Source organism: Numenius arquata, chromosome 1, assembly GCF_964106895.1.
Source record: "Numenius arquata chromosome 1, bNumArq3.hap1.1, whole genome shotgun sequence".
NCBI lineage: Eukaryota > Metazoa > Chordata > Aves > Charadriiformes > Scolopacidae > Numenius > Numenius arquata.
In genome coordinates this window covers 141,362,189-141,379,851 of record NC_133576.1, presented here as the reverse complement: position 1 = coordinate 141,379,851, position 17,663 = coordinate 141,362,189, and the positions used below count along the sequence as shown (strand labels likewise).

At 67.2% G+C, this 17,663-nt stretch overlaps 1 protein-coding gene across 3 annotated transcripts in view; it reads right to left on the bottom strand.

The window, feature by feature from the left end:
• STIM1 (stromal interaction molecule 1) overlaps nucleotides 1-3,502 on the bottom strand; it is a 110,518-nt gene extending 107,016 nt beyond the window's left edge. For 2 of the 3 annotated variants that reach the window (XM_074144588.1, XM_074144596.1), the window contains exon 1: nucleotides 3,333-3,441. In XM_074144588.1, coding sequence (XP_074000689.1) covers nucleotides 3,333-3,441 — 109 coding nt within the window. Of the gene's footprint in view, nucleotides 1-3,332 lie in introns of all 3 variants that reach the window. The other variant, XM_074144603.1, reaches the window with a different exon arrangement.
• Between the last annotated feature and the right edge of the window lie 14,161 nt (nucleotides 3,503-17,663).

The window sequence follows — 17,663 nt, the reverse complement described above, 5'->3', positions numbered from 1 at the left end:
TAACGGCAGGGTGACTGTCAGCACATCCTGCGCGGCGGCGGGGGACCGGCCGCCTCCTTCACCACGCCGTGCTCTTCCAAAACCTGGGCTCCGGTGTGAAAAAAAAACAAAACAACGGAGGGTTCCTCGAGGCGGTTGGGGAGGTCGAGCAGCTTTCGGGGTCGGGCTGGAGTTTCTCGGCTCCGAAACACTCCCCTGTCCCCGTTCCCCTGGGCCTTGCGAAATGGCTCCGGCGTTGTCTGAGTCTAACCGAAATTAAATCTGATATAAGGCAGGAAAAGATTAAAGATTAAGCACTCGCTACCAGCGCTCGGCTTCACACAAGTCAAAGCCGGGAGGAAAAAAAAAAAAAAAAAATCTGATTTTTCCGGGAGTTCAGTCTCCAACTTTTAATTTTTACTCCATGGATAAAACCACCCATTTGAAAATTATGTTAAAAAAAAAAAAAATAATCTTGGAAACATATAAAACACTAATCCTCGAGAAAGCACGTCGCTGCATCCCCTGGGCCTGCACAGGGATCTAAGCAATAGAGTCTAACGAGCAAACGCTGTTGGAACTCAGCTTCTGCTGCCTGCAAACACGGCTTCCCTGCCCCTCCTCCAGAATTCCCCTGCTCCAGGAAAAAGTGACCCGTGCCGTCAACTTCTCTAGCAATAAAATAAATTAAAAAAAAAAAAAGAAAAAGAAGGAAAAAAAGAACCCTTTCGCTTTCGAAAACCCGCCAGAAGTGAGTCCTTTCACTTTCAGAAGGCCATGAAACACCCACCTCCGCTCCCCGGCCGGAGCCCGAGCTGCTGCAGCCAACACGGCCCCTGGGTTTCTGCTCCCGGGGAAGCATCTTCCCGGCACCCACCCAGGAGCAACAGCCCTCCAAAGCTAAAAAAGCCACGGGCCAAAGCGATCCCGGAGGAGGCATTAACCTCAGGCTGCGTGAGCAGAGCGCAACGAGCCGCGCCGAACTTCCCAGTTGTCCCAGTAAGGGACGGGGCTGCGAGTCACCCGCGTTCGGAGCCAATAAATCCCTTTTTGCCCAGGTTCACCCGCACATTTTGGGTTTCAACCTGCAACCAGCTATTCCCTCGCAAGGTGCCACGTGCTGCTCGGCGGGTTTTTAAAACCCGAAGTAACCGAGGACACGCCAAGAGTAAGGAAAAAAATACCTCTTTGGCAGGAAAAGCCCACCTGTGGGTGATTTTTATTAAAGAGCCCCGGGTCTCCGGACGGCTCCCTGCCTGCCCTGCCTCTGCTCTGCCTCCGCTTGGGGAGAGGAGCAAGCCAGCAGCTGAATCACCAGGGCTGCCACACTTCTGCAGGGCCTCCAAAAATAACCCATCTGGAAATTCCTTGGAGGCACAAACCTTGCTTCATCAGGAGACTGCAGAGATCCAGTTTCCTTAATGGAGCAGACTGGATGCGAACCGGCCTGAAGGATTTGGGATCACACGCAAAGAATATCAAAAGCAACGTCCTGCAGAACAGCTAGCTAGTTAAGGAAAAGTGGGGGGGGGGGGAAGTAAATAAAAAATATAAAACAGCAGTAAGTGGCATAAATCATCCAGCCACCGAGATGAAACAATCTGCCTGCCCAGGAATCAGCCAGCCAGTTCCCGATCGTTCTCCTGATACGGCGGGTTCCAGGGACTTGCCCTGTTCTCACCACCCGGCTCCGTACACAAAAGCCAAACGCCCTCTTAGCAACGCCGCCGCGGCGACTTTCATCTCCCTTATAACGCCAACACCCACACCTGCACCTTCCACCCCAGCCAAAAACACCCCCCCCGAGAGCTCCAGCCCTTACTCACCACCAGCCAGAGCGGGGAGGGAAGCAGCCCGGCACCCATGCGGCTCCTCCCCGACACAATTTGGGTGCAAATGTGCCTTTTTTTATACCCCCGCCCCTGAAGGGGCAGGTTATCCCTCGTGGAAGCTCTGTGCCAGGTTGGGACCCTCCGGAGCGGGTCCATCACAGAATGGTATGGGGTGGATGGAGGTAGGATGGAGGTAGGATGGAGGTAGGATGGAGGTAGGATGGAGGTAGGATGGAGGTAGGATGCCACCCAGATGCTGACACAAGTCTCACCCAGGCCAGCAGGGCTTCGGCTTCGCTGGAAAACCAATTTATTTCTCCACAGGACACAGCTCCCCAGGGTTTTTCCTTGGCGCGCAAGAACCACGTGGATGCCCCATCCCTGGAGGTGTCCAAGGCCAGGTTGGACAGGGGCTTTGGAGCAACCTGGTCTGGTGGGAGGTGTCCCTGCCCGGGGCAGGGGCAGGAGGTGTTGGATGGTCTTTAAGGTCCCTTCCCACCCAAACCTTTCCCTGATCCTCCGATACGAACCCGTTGCCGCCGCTGCCCTGACGAGGAGGATCGCCGTTTCACTCCCGACAATTAAGAGCACGTTTTCGGGAGCCGGCTGCCAGCTCTGACCTCAGGGACCGGCACAAGGACACACAGGCGACACCGGTGGCCCACGGCGCTTTGGCCAACCCCCGGCCCTCCGCCAGCAGCGTGTGTTGGCCCCGGCCCGAAACCCACCTTCTTTTTGGCTGGCTTCTCGGCTTTTGGGGCAGAAGGAGGGGAAAACCACAAAATATCTGGTGTTGGCTCTTTGCTACGGCCCCTCTCCGGGGCCGGGACAAGCTCAGCCGGGCAGGGACAGGGGGTTCCGCCACCCTGGGGGTCCCCCCCTCCTCTGGCCGGGCTGAGAACGGCCTGGGAACGGCCTTAAAAAAAAACAACAAAACCAACCAAAAACCTCAAACCCTGGCAATTTGGGAACACCCCGAGCCGCGGCACAAAACACCCTCATTAGCGAATAGCTGGAACCCGTCGCAAAAATAAACACGGATTTATTTTTGGCCCTTCGACCCTTGCCCCGGGCGCTGCGGGACTCGAACCCGCGTCCCCCCCCCCCCCGCGGGGAACACCAGCTCCGAGCCCCATAAACCCAGAGACGGCCTCAAAACGCGACCCGGCCCGGTTCGCGCGGGGAAACCGGGGCCGGAGCCTCCGGGGCCGAGCTCGGACCCACCGGGGGACCCACCGGGGCCGGGGGGCTCCGGGAGGCGGCGAGTACCGGGGGGGAGGGTGGCGAGTAACGGGGGGGGTGGGGGTGGCGAGTAACGGGGGGGGTTGGTGAGTACCGGGGGGGGGGATGACGAGTACCGGGGGGGGGGGATGACGAGTACCGGGGGGGGGTTGGCGAGTACCGGAGGGGGGGTGGCGAGTAACGAGTTGGGGAGGGGGTGGCGAGTAACGAGAGGAGGGGTGGCCAATACCGTGGGGGGGGTGGCGAGTAACGGGGGGGGGGGGGTGGCGACCACCTTACCTGCGATGGCGGTCTCGTCCAGGTGGGAGCCGGGGGGCCGCTCGCCCCGGCCCTGCTGCAGGAGGAAGCCGCACAGGACCCACACCGCCACTCCCGCCCGAACCTCCATCTCCGCCGCTTCCCCTCAGCTCCGCCGGGGCATCGGCCCCCGCCGCCGCCGCCGCCGTCAGGCCCGACCGTCACCACCTGCGGGATGGCGGGTGGCGGTGATTTTTCCCTTATTCCCGGAACATTCCCGCTGCTCCCCCCCCGGCCCCGGAAACCGCCCCGGGGGCTGCCCCTCGTCCCCGTCCCCCCCCCCCCCACCCCGCAATGGTCTGTCCCGGGAGAGCCTTCCCCCCCGCTAGCCCCACAGCAGTGGTCTCTCCCGGGAGAGCCCTGCGCTCCCCCCCCCCCCCGCACCAGTGGGCTCTACCGGGACAACCCTGCCCCCCCCCTCTCTCCGCAGCAGTGGGCTCTACCGGGACAACCCTGCCCCCCCACCCCCACCCCATAACCTCCCCCCGGGCCGTTCCTTCCCCCACCGTCCTCCTCACAGCGGTCTCTCCCGGGGGACACCCCCCCTCTCCCGGGGCACCCCCCCGCCCGGACCGGTGGTCTCGCCCAGGCCCCCCCCCCCCGCCCCGGCCCCGCTGCGCACCGGGCCCTGCCGCCGCCGCCGCGCGCTCGCTGACAGGGGGCGGAGCCACCCGCCGCCCTGCCAGACCCTCCGAGGGGCGGGGCCGCCCCGCGCCGCCGCTCGGCCAATCAGGGGCGGGCAGTTGGCCACGCCCCTCCCACTTCCTCCCACCTCCTCCGCCGGGCTCCTCGCGCCCGCCGCTGAGCCGCAGCGGCCTCTGGCGGGCGCGGGGCGGTGCTGCCCGAGGAGGGGCGCGGGCCCGTGGCGCGGCGCGGAAGCTAAGCAGGGGTGGCTGCGTGTGGCGCCTGGATGGGTGACCTGACTGGAGTAACCCCGCCTCCAGCCCCGGGGAGGGCTTGTTGGAGCACCCCGGCTTGTCGGAGCATCCAGAGCATCCCAATTTGTAAGAACATCGTGGCTCATCGGGGCATTCGGGCTCATTGGAGGACACCGGTTCAGCCAGAGCACACTGGCTTGTCCAGAGCATCCCGGCTTGTCAGAGCAACCCAGTTTGTCAGAGCATCCCGGCTCATCAGAGTATCCCAGCTCGTTAGAGCACCCCGACTCATCAGAACACCCTGGCTCATTGGAGCATCCCAGCTTGCTGGAGCATCCTGACTTGTCCAGAGCATCCCAGTTCGTCAGAGCATCCTGGCTCATCAGAGCACCCCAGATCATCAGAGCATCCCAGCTTGTTGGAGCATCCTGACTTGTCCAGAGCATCCTGGCTCATTGGAGCACCCCAGATCATCAGAGCATCCCAGCTTGTTGGAGCACCCCAACTCATCAGAGCAACTGGCTCGTTAGAGCACCCTGGTTTGTCAGAGCATCCCGGTTCATTGGAGCACCCCAGCTCATCGAAGGACCCTGGCTTGTCAGAGCACCTCAGTTTATCAGAGCATCTCGGCTCGTTGTAGCACCCCAGCTTGTCAGAGCATCCTGGCTCATCTAGAGCATCCCGGTTCACCAGAGCACCCCAGCTCATTGGAGCACCCTGGCTTGTCCAGAGCATCCCAGCTCGTTAGAGCACCCGGGCTCATTGGAGCATCCCAGTTTGTCAGAGCACCCCAGCTCATCAGAGCATCCAGGCTTTTTGGAGCATCCCAGTTCGTCAGAGCATCCAGGCTTGTTAGAGCACCCCAACTCATTGGAGCATCGCAGTTTGTCAGAGCACCCCAGTTTGTCTGAACATCCTGGCTTGTCCAGAGCATCCCAGTTCACCAGAGCACCCCAGCTCATCGGAGGACCCTGGCTTGTCAGAGCACCCCAGTTTATCAGAGCATCTTGGTTTGTTCGAGCACCCCAGCTCGTTGGAGCATCCCAGTTTTGTCAGAGCAACTGGGCTCATCCAGAGCACCCCAGCTTGTTGGAGCACCCTGGCTTGTCCAGAGCATCCCAGTGTGTCAGAGCACCCTGGCCCATCAGAGCACCCTGGCTTGTCCAGAGCATTCCGGCTCATCAGAGCAACTCAGTTTCTCAGAGCATCCCAGCTCGTTAGAGCATCCCAGCTCATTGGAGCATCCCAGCTCACCGGACCATCCCAGTTTGTCAGAGCATCCCAGCTCATCAGAGCACCCCAGCTCATCGGAGCGCCCCCCGGTCAGAGCCGTTTTGATGCCTGAGCACGCAGTTTCTCACAGCCGGGCCCAGGCTGCCACCAACACCCCCCAAGAGCCACAACACCCCGGCTGAGGCCACGTGCTCCTGGTGGCATCACCGCTTCCTGATGCTGGATCGGTGCCACCAGTGCCACTGGGGCCTGTGGCAACCAGCGCCCGGAGCCCACCAGCCCGTGGCGGGGTGGAGGGGGTACAGGAAGGTCAGGGGCTAAGGTTTCACGGATCCTTTCCCCTCGGCACCGGGGCTGAAAGCGAAGCTTCCCAGCCCGGAAGCAAAATCCTGTCCCCACTGCCCCCAGCGATGTCACCCTTGTCCCCAGAGCAGGCACCCGTCAGCTGGGCAGTGCCCCGGGACTGGGGGGGACGAGGCTGGGGGGACAGGGGGACCAGGCTGCGGGGCTGGCATCACACGGGGATCCCTGGCCATGGTGGGTTCCTGGGGTGGCCAACAGGGCTGGCCACGGTGGTGGCCGGTGAGCGGGCAGTGCCCCGAGCCGCAGGCAGATGCCGGAGCGGTTTCCAGGCAGAGGGTTCCCGGTCGGGTCCTCGGTGCTGGTGTGGGGGGAGATCCGGGGTGCGGGCAGGGGGTCCCGCGCCGGCAGAGCCCCCGTGGCTCTGACACCCCCCGGGATGAGGATGAGGACGGGGACAGGCACGCTCGCTCCCCCCCTCCACCCCCCCGAACAGCATCGCCTCCTGCCCCAGGCAGCCAGGTCTCTCCCCCGGCCCCCCGAGACCCTCCCACCCCTCACCCTCAGGGGCTGCAGGTGATGCTGGGGGGACCTGGCCCTTGCAGAGACCCCCAGCCCCCCAGCTTGGGAGGACCTGGCTCTTGTGGGGACCCTCACAGCGCTGGGTCTCCTCTGCTCCTCACCCAGCAGGACAGGGCTGTGCTCGGGGGGGCTCTGCCCCTGCAGCAGCCCTGGCACCCTGCTGTCCCCACTCTTCCCTCTCCCCCCTCCCCATTTCTCCCCACCCAGGCCCCAACGGCAGCCCCCGGGCAGGGGCTGCCACCTCCCCTCCTTGCCATGTCCCCTTGTGTCCCCAGGGAGCCCCAAGTGGCCCCTCCACAGCCCCCCCCTCCCCGTGCAGCCCCCTGCCCCTGCAGTAAGGTTTCCCCAAAGCTCCTGGCCCCCTGGGCTGGCCACGGGCTGCCCCCCCTGCCTGTCCCCCTGCCTGTCCCCATCCCCATCCCTGCCATCCGGGACCCCCGAGCACTTCTCACCCTGCCCTGAGCCCTGGGGCAGCCATGGGGGAGTGGGTGGGTGCTGACGTGGGGGGGCTACAGGACTCTGTTCTGTGGTGGCCCTGCGGGGCTGGGGTGACCAGGGGGTGCGGGGCTACCCCAAACCTGCTGCAGCCTCTGAAGTAGCCACCCTCCCCCCCAGCCCGGGGTCCCACACCCCCACCCGATGTCCTGCACCCCCAGCCCAGCTCTTGCACCCCCAGTCCGGGGTCCTACGCCCACAGTCTGGGACCCCACACCCCAACTCAGGTTCCTGCACCCCCAGCCCAGGTTTCTGCACCCCCAGCGTGGGCTCCTGCACCCCCACCCAATGTCCCGCACCCCCACCCAATGTTCTGCACCCCCAGCCCAGCTTCCACACCCCAACTTGGGCTCATGCACCCCCAACCCAAGCTCCTGCACCCCCAGTCTGGGATCCCTGCACCCCCCACCCGATGTCCCGCATCCCAACCCAGGCTCCCAAACCCCAACTTGGGCTCCCACATCCCCAGTCTGGGTTCCCGCACCCCCAGTATGGAGTCCCTGCACCCCCAGCCCAGCTCTCTCAACCCCCACCCAGGATCCCGCACCCCCAAACCGGGGTCCCGGACCCCCACCCAGTGTCCCGACCCCCTAGTCCAGCTCCCGAACAGGCTTCCACATCCCTTGCCCAGGGTTCTGCACCCCAACTCGGGCTCCCGCACCCCCAACCTGGGGTCCTGGACCCCCACCCGATGTCCCACACCCCTAGCCCTGCTCCTGCACTCCCAACCCAGGCTCCTGCACCCCCAGTCTGGGGTCCCGCACCCCCTGCCCAGGCTCCCGCATCCCCTGCCCGGGGTCCTACACCCCCACCCGATGTCACACACCCCCCCTCTGGGGTCCCACATCCCAACTTGGGCCCCTGCGCCCCCAACCTGGGGTCCCACACCCCGACTTGGGCTCCTGCACCCCGAATCTGGGGTCCCCACACCCCCAACCCAGACTCTTGCATCCCCCACCCGGGGTCCCACACCCCCACCCGATGTCCCACACCCCTAGTCCTGCTCCTGCACTCCCAGTCTGGGCTCCTGCACCCCCAGTCTGGGGTCCCGCACCCCCTGCCCAGGCTTCCACATCCCCAGCCCAGGGTCCTGCACCCCAACTCGGGCTCTTGCACCCTCAGTCCAGGTTCCTGCATCCCCTTCCCGGGGTCCCACACCCCCACCTAATGTCCCACACCCCTAGTCCTGATCCTGCACCCCGAGTCTGGGGTCCTGCACCCCCTGCCCAGGGTCCCGCACCCCAATTCGGGCTCTTGCACCCCCAGCCCAGGTTCCCGCATCCCCTGCCGGGGTCCTACACCCCGCACCCGATGTCCAGCACCCCCCCTCTGGGGTCCCACACCCCGACTCGGGCTCCTGCACCCCAAATCTGGGGTCCCCACACCCTCACCCGATGTCCCGCACCCCCATTCCGGGGTCCCGCACCCCCTGCCCGGCTCCCCGTGTGCCCGTCGGACCCCGCTCCGGGCGGGGCAGCCCCGGGGGGGCATCGAGGGGGGGCCGGGGCCTCGCCGCGGGGGGCTGCCGAAGGGTGCGGGGGGCTGCGCTCCGCCGGGACACCCCCCCCCCCGCCCCCCCCCTCCCCGCCGCCGCCCCGGGCCCCGTCCCGAGGGGAGGCCCCGTCCCCGGGCCGGGCCGCGGAAGGAAGCGGCGGGGCGGGCGGGGGCCGGGCGCGGCGGGGGGAAGTTTCTCCGCGGGACCGCCCGGGGCGGCGGGAGGAGGCGGCCGCAGACTTCCTCCTCCTCCTCCTCCTCCTCCTCCTCCTCCTCCTGCTGCCCCGTCCCCGAGCCCGCCGCCCGGAGCCGCCGCGCCATGCCCCGGGGTGAGTGGGGGACCGGGTCCCGCTGCCGGGACGGGGACACCCGGGGAGGGATGGGGGGGGCGATGGTCCGGGGGTCCCGGCCGGTACCGGGTCGTGTCGTGGTCGTGGGTCGGGGTCCGGGTCGGGGCGGCGGGAGGAGCCGCCCGCCGGGGACAGGGCGGGAGCGGTGGCACCGGGACCCGCCCGGAGCGGGGCGGGGGCTAACGGGGGTCCGGGACTAACGGGGGTCCGGGACTAACGGGGGTCCGGGGTAACGGGGAGCGCAGCCCCGGGCGGGAGCGGGGCCGGTGGCCGCCGGGACGGAGCGGGGACAGAACCGGCCCGGCCCGACCCCCGCCGGGGGGCCACTGCACCCCCGGCACCCACCGCACCCGCTGCCCCGGGCACTGCCCGCACTGCGCACCCCGCACCGCTCGCTGCGCCCTTAACGGAGCGGCGCTGCATCAGCGGAGGAGCGCTGCACGCCCTGCCTGGCCCTGCACGGGCTGCGCTGCACGGCAGAGGGCGCTGCACTGCATCCCCGGCACTGCATCCACTGCATCCCCGGCACTGCATCCCCGGCACTGCATCCCCTGCACTGCATCCACTGCATCCCCGGCACTGCATCCCCGGCACTGCATCCCCTGCACTGCATCCACTGCATCCCCGGCACTGCATCCACTGCATCCCCGGCACTGCATCCCCGGCACTGCACCCCCTACACTGCACCCCCTACACTGCATCCACTGCACCCCCTGCACTGCATCCCCGGCACTGCATCCACTGCACCCCCTGCACTGCATCCCCGGCACTGCATCCACTGCACTGCACCCCCTACACTGCATCCACTGCATCCCCTGCACTGCATCCGCTGCACTGCACCCCCTGCACTGCATCCCCTCAACTGCACCCCCTTCACTGCACCCCCTGCACTGCATCCGCTGCACCGCATCCCCTGCACTGCCCCCCCTGCACTGCCCCCCCTGCACTGCCCCCCCTGCACTGCATCCGCTGCACTGCATCTGCGGCACTGCATTCGCTGCACCCCCTGCACTGCATCCACTGCACCCCCTGCACTGCATCTTCTGCACTGCACCCCCTACACTGCCTCCACTGCATCCCCTGCACTGCATCCGCTGCACTGCACCCCCTGCACTGCATCCCCTCAACTGCACCCCCTTCACTGCACCCCCTGCACTGCATCCGCTGCACCGCATCCCCTGCACTGCCCCCCCTGCACTGCCCCCCCTGCACTGCCCCCCCTGCACTGCATCCGCTGCACTGCATCTGCGGCACTGCATTCGCTGCACCCCCTGCACTGCATCCACTGCACCCCCTGCACTGCATCTTCTGCACTGCATCCCCTACACTGCATCCACTGCATCCCCTGCACTGCATCTTCTGCACTGCATCCCCTGCACTGCATCCGCTGCACCCCCTGCACTGCATCCCCTTCTCTGCCTGCTGCACTGCATCCACTACACTGGATCCTGCACTGCATCCCCTTCACTGCCCTCTGCACTGCATCCACTACACTGCATCCCCTTCTCTGCCTGCTGTGCTGCATCCCCTGCACTGCACCCCTTTCACTGCCCGCTGCACTGCACACTGTGCCCACCACACTGCCTGCTGCATTGCACTGCAATGACCACTACACTGCACCCTCTACCCCCTGCACTGCACCCTCTACCTGCTGCACTGCCCACTGCAGTCCCCTCTGCCCGGTGCACTGCACCCTGTGCTTGCTGCACTGCACCCTCTGCACATCTGCTGCACCACAGGCACCCCACTGCAACACCCAGTGCACCCACTGCAAGGTACGACACTACATGCTGCAGGGCACTGCACCCACACTGCACATCACTGTAGACACACACACACACACACACGCATGCACGCACTGCACACACTGCAGCGCCCGTGCACGGCACCGCGCTGCGCACACCCTGCCACAGGCCCGTTACAACACGCGCTGCACCTCGCACACGCACTGCAGCGCCCGTCGCAGCGCTGCACGCACTGCAACACGCACGCGCCGCCGCGGGCTGCAGCGCGGAGTGCCGCACGCTGCAACAGAGGTGCTGCAGCGTGTGTGCAGCAGGCGCAGCGCTGCACGCTGCAGCAGCACCGTGCCCCTCGCACGCCGCAGCGCTCGCAGCGCCCTGCGCTCGCACGCCGCAGCGTGCTGGGAGCTGCGGGGGTGGCACGGCGCGGCCGGGGAGCGCGTCGCCTCGGGGGTGTGACGGGGCTGTCCCCGGGGAGGGTGGCTGGCTGTGGCGGGCCCCTGTTGCTGGCCGCCCCCTTCCTTCCCTACCCCCCCCCCCCCCCCATCACCCCGGGGCCACCCCAAGCCCACCTCGGGTGGGCGGATGGTGGCTCTGTGCCGCAGCCCCACAACTCCCCGCTTTGTGAAACCCGCTGGGGGTCACCTCTGGGGAGGCTTTGGGGAGCCCTTCCCTCCCCTGCCCTGCCCTCCGCTCCTGGCGTGGGGCACTGGGGGGGATGCACTGGGGGATGTACTGGGAGGTCGTGGGGGGATGCGCTGTGCCGTTGGTCAAACACCAGCTCCCCATTCAGCTTGTGCCGCCCCTCGGTGCCATCCCACTGGCCACAGAGCAGGGGCACCCGTGGGTCCCTGAGTGCCTGGGGGAGACGTCTCCCCCGGGAGGGGCACGGTGTGGCCATAGATCCGTGGTGGGTGCACGGGCTGGGGTCCCGCTGGGCTCGCTCCTCATTTCTTGGTGGAAGAAATGCTGGTGGTGGCATGTGGGGACGTCGGTCCAGCCCCCGCCACCGGGGCAGGGTGGGCAGTGGGGTTGGGGCTGGGACCGTGGGGTGCTGGTAGCCAGGAATGGCTTGTGGGTAGCCAGGAGCATTGGTGGGTGCAGGGGTATTTCTGGTGATGCCGGGAGGCGCCTGAGGCCGGCACAGTTCATGGCAGCAGTGGGGCCAGCCTGAGAGTGTAGGTGGGGTGCGTGCCCTGTGGGGCTGGGAGCAGGGGTCGGGTACCCTGTGCCTGGAGCTTTGGTTTGAGCATAGCGTCGAGAGGTGCCAAACTGGGCCAGTACTGGTGTGGTGGACACTGTGCGGGTCGGTGTGAGCAGCGCCGGGCTGTTTTCTCACCCTGAGGCCATGGCCTGGCTGGCCCCCATCCATCCATCCATCCATCCATCATCCATCTTCTCCATCCATCCATCCATCATCCATCCATCCTCTCCAATCCATCCATCCTTCCATCCGTCCATCCTCTCCATCCATCCATCATCCATCCATCATCCGTCTTCATCCATCCATCCATCCATCCATCCATCCATCATCCCTCTGTCCATAGAATCATAGAATGGTTTGGGTGGGAAGGGTCCTTAAAGCCCACCCAGTTCCATCCAGAGACACCTCCCACCAGAGCAGGTTGCTCCAAGCCCCCTCCAACCTGGCCTTGAACCCCTCCAGGGATGGGGCAGCCACAGCTTCTCGGGGCAACCCGGGCCAGGGTCTCACCACCCTCACAGCAAAGAAGTTCTTCCCCACATCTCATCTCCATCTCCCCTCTTTCAGTGTCAAACCCTTCCCCCTCCTCCTAGGGCTCCCCTCCCTCATCAAGAGTCCCTCCCCAGCTTTCCTGGAGCCCCCACCTTGAGGGACTGGAAGGGGCTCCGAGGTCTCCCCGGAGCCTTCTCTTCTCCAGGCTGAACCCCCCCAACTCTCCCAGCCTGTCAAGCCATCCCAAGATCCCTCCAGTGCAGGCAACTGGGAGCAGCTCTGGCTGATGCTGGCCCGGTCCCACCAGTGGGGAGGGGGTTTCCTGGGCCGGGCTGGCCCCGGCTGAGGGGCTGCGGGTGCATCTTCACCCTGGGGGGGGGTCTGGAGCTGGTTTGGCAGCAGCTGGAGCAGGAGGCTGAGGACAGGGAGCATCCCTGGCCGTGCCGAGGGGCAGAGCGGGACAAGGCGCAGAGCTCACCAGCCCCCGGGGGCGGTGGCGGAGCCGGGGGCGGGGGGGGGCTGTAAGGGGGGGGGAGGAATAAAATGAGGAAATTAGTCACAACGAGCCTGCAGCTGGAAAATGAGGAAAATCAAAATTCTTCGACTCAGCATGGAAGTTATTTTAGCTGCGGCGGCAGGGCCCCGGGGCAGAGCCGGGGGCAGCGGTGACAGCGCACCTCGGGGGACCCCCCTCTCGGCCTCGCCAGCACCGAACCCCCACGGCGGCCGGGGTGCAAACCCCCCCACTCCCACGGCAGAGCCCGAGCCCGGCCGGCGCGCTCGGCCCCGCCGGCTCCCTGCTCGGTATTTATAGATTTTATTAGTTTCCTCTTTCTGCAGGCTGCGCTGGGGTGGGGGGGGGCACACTGGGATGCAGCGGAGACCCTGGCTGCTGACCCCCAGCCCCACAGCCCCGGCTGGGTCCGGGCTGGACGCACGGCCGGGCGGCAGCCTCTGCTCCCCACGCCGGGGAGTGGGGTGCGGGGTGTGGGGTGCGGGGTGCAGGGTGCACCGGGTGTTGCGCGATGCGGGGGCTGTTGTGCGCCGCACGCTGTGCACGGGCTGTGGTACAGGGTGTCGGGGTGCGGGGCGCACGGTGTGGGGTCTGGGGTGCAGTGTGGGGGTGCGGGGTGCACGGTGTGGGGTCTGGGGTGCGGTGTGGGGGTGCAAGACACACGGGTGTGGGGTGCAGGGCGCACGGTGTGAGATGTGGGGTGCACGGTGTGGGGTGCAGGGCACACGGTGTGGGGTCTGGGGTGCAGTGTGGGGTTGCAGGGCTCTCGGTGTGGGGTGCAGTGTGTGGTGTGGGGTGCAGGGCGCACGGTGTGAGATGTGGGGTGCAGTGTGGGGCTGCAGGGTGCACGGTGTGAGATGTGGGGTGTGGGGTAGGGTGCAGGGCGCACGGTGTGGGGTCTGGGGTGCAGCGTGGGGTGCAGGGTGCATGGTGTGAGATGTGGGTTGTGGTGTGGGGTGCAGGACGCACGGTGTAGGGTCCGGGGTGCAGTGTGGGGGTGCAGGGCGCACAGTGTGGGAGTGGGGTGCAGTGCGGGGGTGCAAAACACACGGTGTGGGGTGCAGGGTGCACGGTGTGGGGTCTGGGGTGCAGTGTGGGGGTGCAGGGTGTGAGATGTGGAGTGCGTGGTGTGGGGTGCGGGGTGTGAGATGTGGGGCGCACGGTGCATGGTGTGAGATGTGGGGTGCAGGGCACATGGTGTGAGATGTGGGGTGCGTGGTGTGGGGTGCGGGGCACACAGTGTGGGGTGTAGGGCGCACGCTGTGAGATGTAGGGTGCGGGGTGCACGGTGTGAGATGTGGGGCGCAGAGTATGCGGTGCGGGGTGTGAGATGTAGGGTACAGGGCACACGGTGTGAGATGTGGGGTGCCGCGTGGGGTGCAGGGCGCACGGTGTGGGGTGTAGGGCGCACGCTGTGAGATGTGGGGCGCAGGGCGCACGGTGTGGGGTGTAGGGCGCACGCTGTGAGATGTGGGGCGCAGGGTGTGCGGTGTGAGATGTGGGGCGCAGGGCTCACAGCCCACACAACGGGCTTCGGTGGGGTTTGGGGGTGCCGTGGGGCTGAGTGCGGCCACGGGCGGGGAGCCCTCGGGGGCGGCCGCTCCGCTCCCCCAGCGGAAAACCCCAGCGGGGAGATGCCGGGGCTGGGACGCGGCCCAGGGTTTTGCTTCCCTTTTCTGCTGAAGAAAAAGAGATGAGTCGCTTTTCCCGTCCCGGGGGGGGTGGCGATGGGGGGGGGGGGTGTGGGGTAGAGGGGGAGCGGGGGGGGGGGTAGCGGTCGCGGTGCATCACCTACAGCCCCACTGGCCCACCCGCACCCTCACCCCAGCACCCCAGATCCCGGGGGAGCACCCTAGGGTGGGGAGGGTGGCCGGGGTCCCGCTGGGGTGGGGGGTGCCGAGTTCTAGGGCTGTGTTGACCCCCCCCCCCCCCTCCCCACTCCGTGCTCCGACTCTTCCTCTTCCTCCTCCGGTTCCCCTCCTGGGGGGCTGGGAAGGGGCAGGTGACTCCGGTGCCCCACGGGGGTCTGTGCCCCACAGCCCCATGAAGCTGCCCGCGCCCCAGCATCTCTGGGGGGGTTGTGGGGGGGGAGAAGGGGTTAAAGGTGGTGCCGACCCGAGGACTTCCCGGGAGAACAGAGCTGGCCTTGTGCAGGCAGGGGAGGGCAGGCAGCAGGCAGGGGAGGACAGAATAGGCAGCAGGCAGGGGAGGACAGGGCAGGCAGCAGGCAGTGCAGGCAGGGAAGGGCAGGCAGAGCAGGCGGCAGGCAGGGGAGGGCAGAATAGGCAGGAGGCAGGAAAAGGCAGGCAGGAGGCAGGGAAAGGCAGGCAGCAGGCAGTGCAGGCAGGGGAGGGCAGGCAGCAGGCAGTGCAGGCAGGGAAGGGCAGGCAGAGCAGACGGCAGGCAGGGGAGGGCAGAATAGGCAGGAGGCAGGAAAAGGCAGGCAGGAGGCAGGGAAAGCCAGGCAGCAGGCAGTGCAGGCAGGGGAGGGCAGGCAGCAGGCAGTGCAGGCAGGGGAGGGCAGGCAGCAGGCAGTGCGGGCAGTGGGAAGGGCAGTGCAGGCAGGGGCAGGGGAAGGCAGAGCAGGCAGGGGAGGGCAGGGCAGGGGCAGGGGAGGGCAGGCAGGGGAGGCAAGGGCAAGCAGGGACGGGCAGGCAGCAGGCAGGGCAGGCAGCAGGCAGGGCAGGCAGCACACCAGGCTCACCCCGTGTCCCCAGGCACCACAGGGCAGCGGGGTTACAGGACCCTCGAGTGCCCCAGTGTCGGGGTGCTGCGGGGACCACGGGCGACCCCCCCACTGCAGTGATGCCACCAGGCAACCCCCAGCCCCGTCCTGCCTGGGGGGGTCCTGCCTCCCCATTTGTGAGGGCTCTCCCCTTCCCCTCCTGTTGTCTTATGGCAGGGGCGTGGAGGGGTGGGGGGGGGGTGGGGGGGGCGTACCCCACATGGCTGCGGGTCAGGGGGGCACACACCCCCCACGACACCCCTCATCTGCCCCCGGCGGCCGAGGGAGGGCTGGGGCTTTGGGGCTGTGGGGACGGGTGACCTGGGGGGGGCAGAACCCTGGGGGCTGCAACTGGTGGGGGGGCAGCTCTGAGGGGGGGGGGGGGCGGAGCAGAAGCCCTTCTGCCACCCATGTGCCACCCTGGCACCCAGAGGGGGGGCTGCTGCGGGGGGCTCTTATCTGCACTAAGCCCACTCCCCGGCCACCAGCTCGCCCTGGGGTCCCCTGGCCATGCTTGTGGTCCCCTGGCCATGCTTGTGGTCCCCTGGCTGTGCCACTGGCCCCCCCCCCCCACCCAGAACCGGTGGCGATGGCGAGAGCAAAACCAGTCCCGTGTGAGCACCAGGACCCCCCCCGTGGCCCCTCCACGGGCAGCGTGTGCCCACGTTTGCTGCTTGCCCATGGCAAGCCTCGGCCGCGCTGGGGTTTCACAGCCCCAGGGGCCACGGAGAAGCCGTCCCCTGTCCTCTCCCTCCTCTTCCTCCTCCTCTTCCTCCTCCTCTCCTTTCCCGGTAGCAGCGATGCTCTCATGGGCACGAGCGTTTCCACTTGCCGTCCTCTTTGTAGCAGCCCCGCTGACTCAGCCGGGCCTTTCCCGGGATGGGGACGGCGATGGGGATGGGTGCTCACGGGGTGCCAGCTCACCCCGGGGCGCCCGTGGCCCCACGGCCGGTTTTGGGGGTGCAGGGTTTGAGCTCAGTGCGACCGGTGCACGCTGCGTCCCCCTGTCACAGGACCGTGGCGGCTGGTGGCTCGGGTGCCACCCCGCTCCCCGAGGGATGGGGGGGGCTGCAGGCAGGGGGTTATTGCTTCTTCCCCGTGTGAGCGGCCCCTCGCACCCCGCTTCTGGCCACGGTGGCTTCCCCGCGTCCCCCGCCATCTGTCCTGTTGCCAACATTGTCCTTGGGCTCCGGCGGCTCTTCCCGCCCGTGTCCTTCCCCCGGGGATTTATTTATAGCCAGCGATGGACTCCGGCCCCGGCTCCCCCGGCCCCCCCTGCCCTCGGGGTGTCCCTGGGACCCCGCTGCTCCCGGTACCCCTGGCAGCCTCTCGGGGCAGCAAACTGCCCCCATGTCCCCCTGGCCTGGGGTCCAGGGCTGCTGCGGGACCCCTTTTGCCACCACCTGGGCTGGGTGACCCTGGCTGACCCTGTCACACCACCAGCTGGGGGACCTGGCAGCCTGGGGACCCCGGCCCAGGGGGCAGCGGGGACCCTCCACCGAGCTGCCCGGCATGCGAATAGCTACGGGGACCTTAGGGTGCCTGTGGGGACACCGGTGACCCTGGGGTGCCGGTGGGCCACGGGGACAGCAGGAGCCTGGGGGGGGGTGTCGGGGGGCCACGTGCCCTGTTGGGGGCTCATGGGGCACCCCCGGGCCCCGCGATGCCTTGGGGTGGCTTCTGCTCTGGGGTGCTGCCCCTCCTTCCCCCTGCCCTCCCCATCTATCGCACCCCCCCCGGACGGGTCCCCCCCCCAGTGACGTCCCTGCAGCGGGGACCCCACAGTTGCAGCTCCCGCACCCCAACCTTTGGGTGATCTTAAACCCTCCGCACGCTCCCCCCCCCCCAACCTGGCTGAGCCCGGTCCCGCTCGGTGCATCTCCCGTCGTGCCCTGCGGGGTCCCCGGGGACATGGACAGTCCCCAGGGTCCTGCAGGGTTGGGGGGGGGAGGGGGGGGGGCGGGGGGAGGCAGTTTTGCAAAGAAAACCAAAGGCTGGCATTTAGAATTAAGCTTTTGAGGTTTTTGTTCCCCAAAAAACCCCTCTGCTGCTGCACTGCCAGTCGCCCCGGGGGGGGCTGGGGGCGAGCGGGGCCAGCGGGGTGCCCGTGCCCCCCCCCGCCCCAGGCCTCACGGGTGATGGGGGGAGAAATGGGTTGAAACCAGGTCAGATAAGGCCAAACCGGGCCAGGGGGGTCCCAACCAGCTCAGCCGGGTCCCTGCCATGGTGTGGTGGGGGTGGCTGTGTCCTGCTCCGGGGGCTGCCCCAGGGTACCTCCCCCCCCCCCCCCCCCCCCCTTGCCCT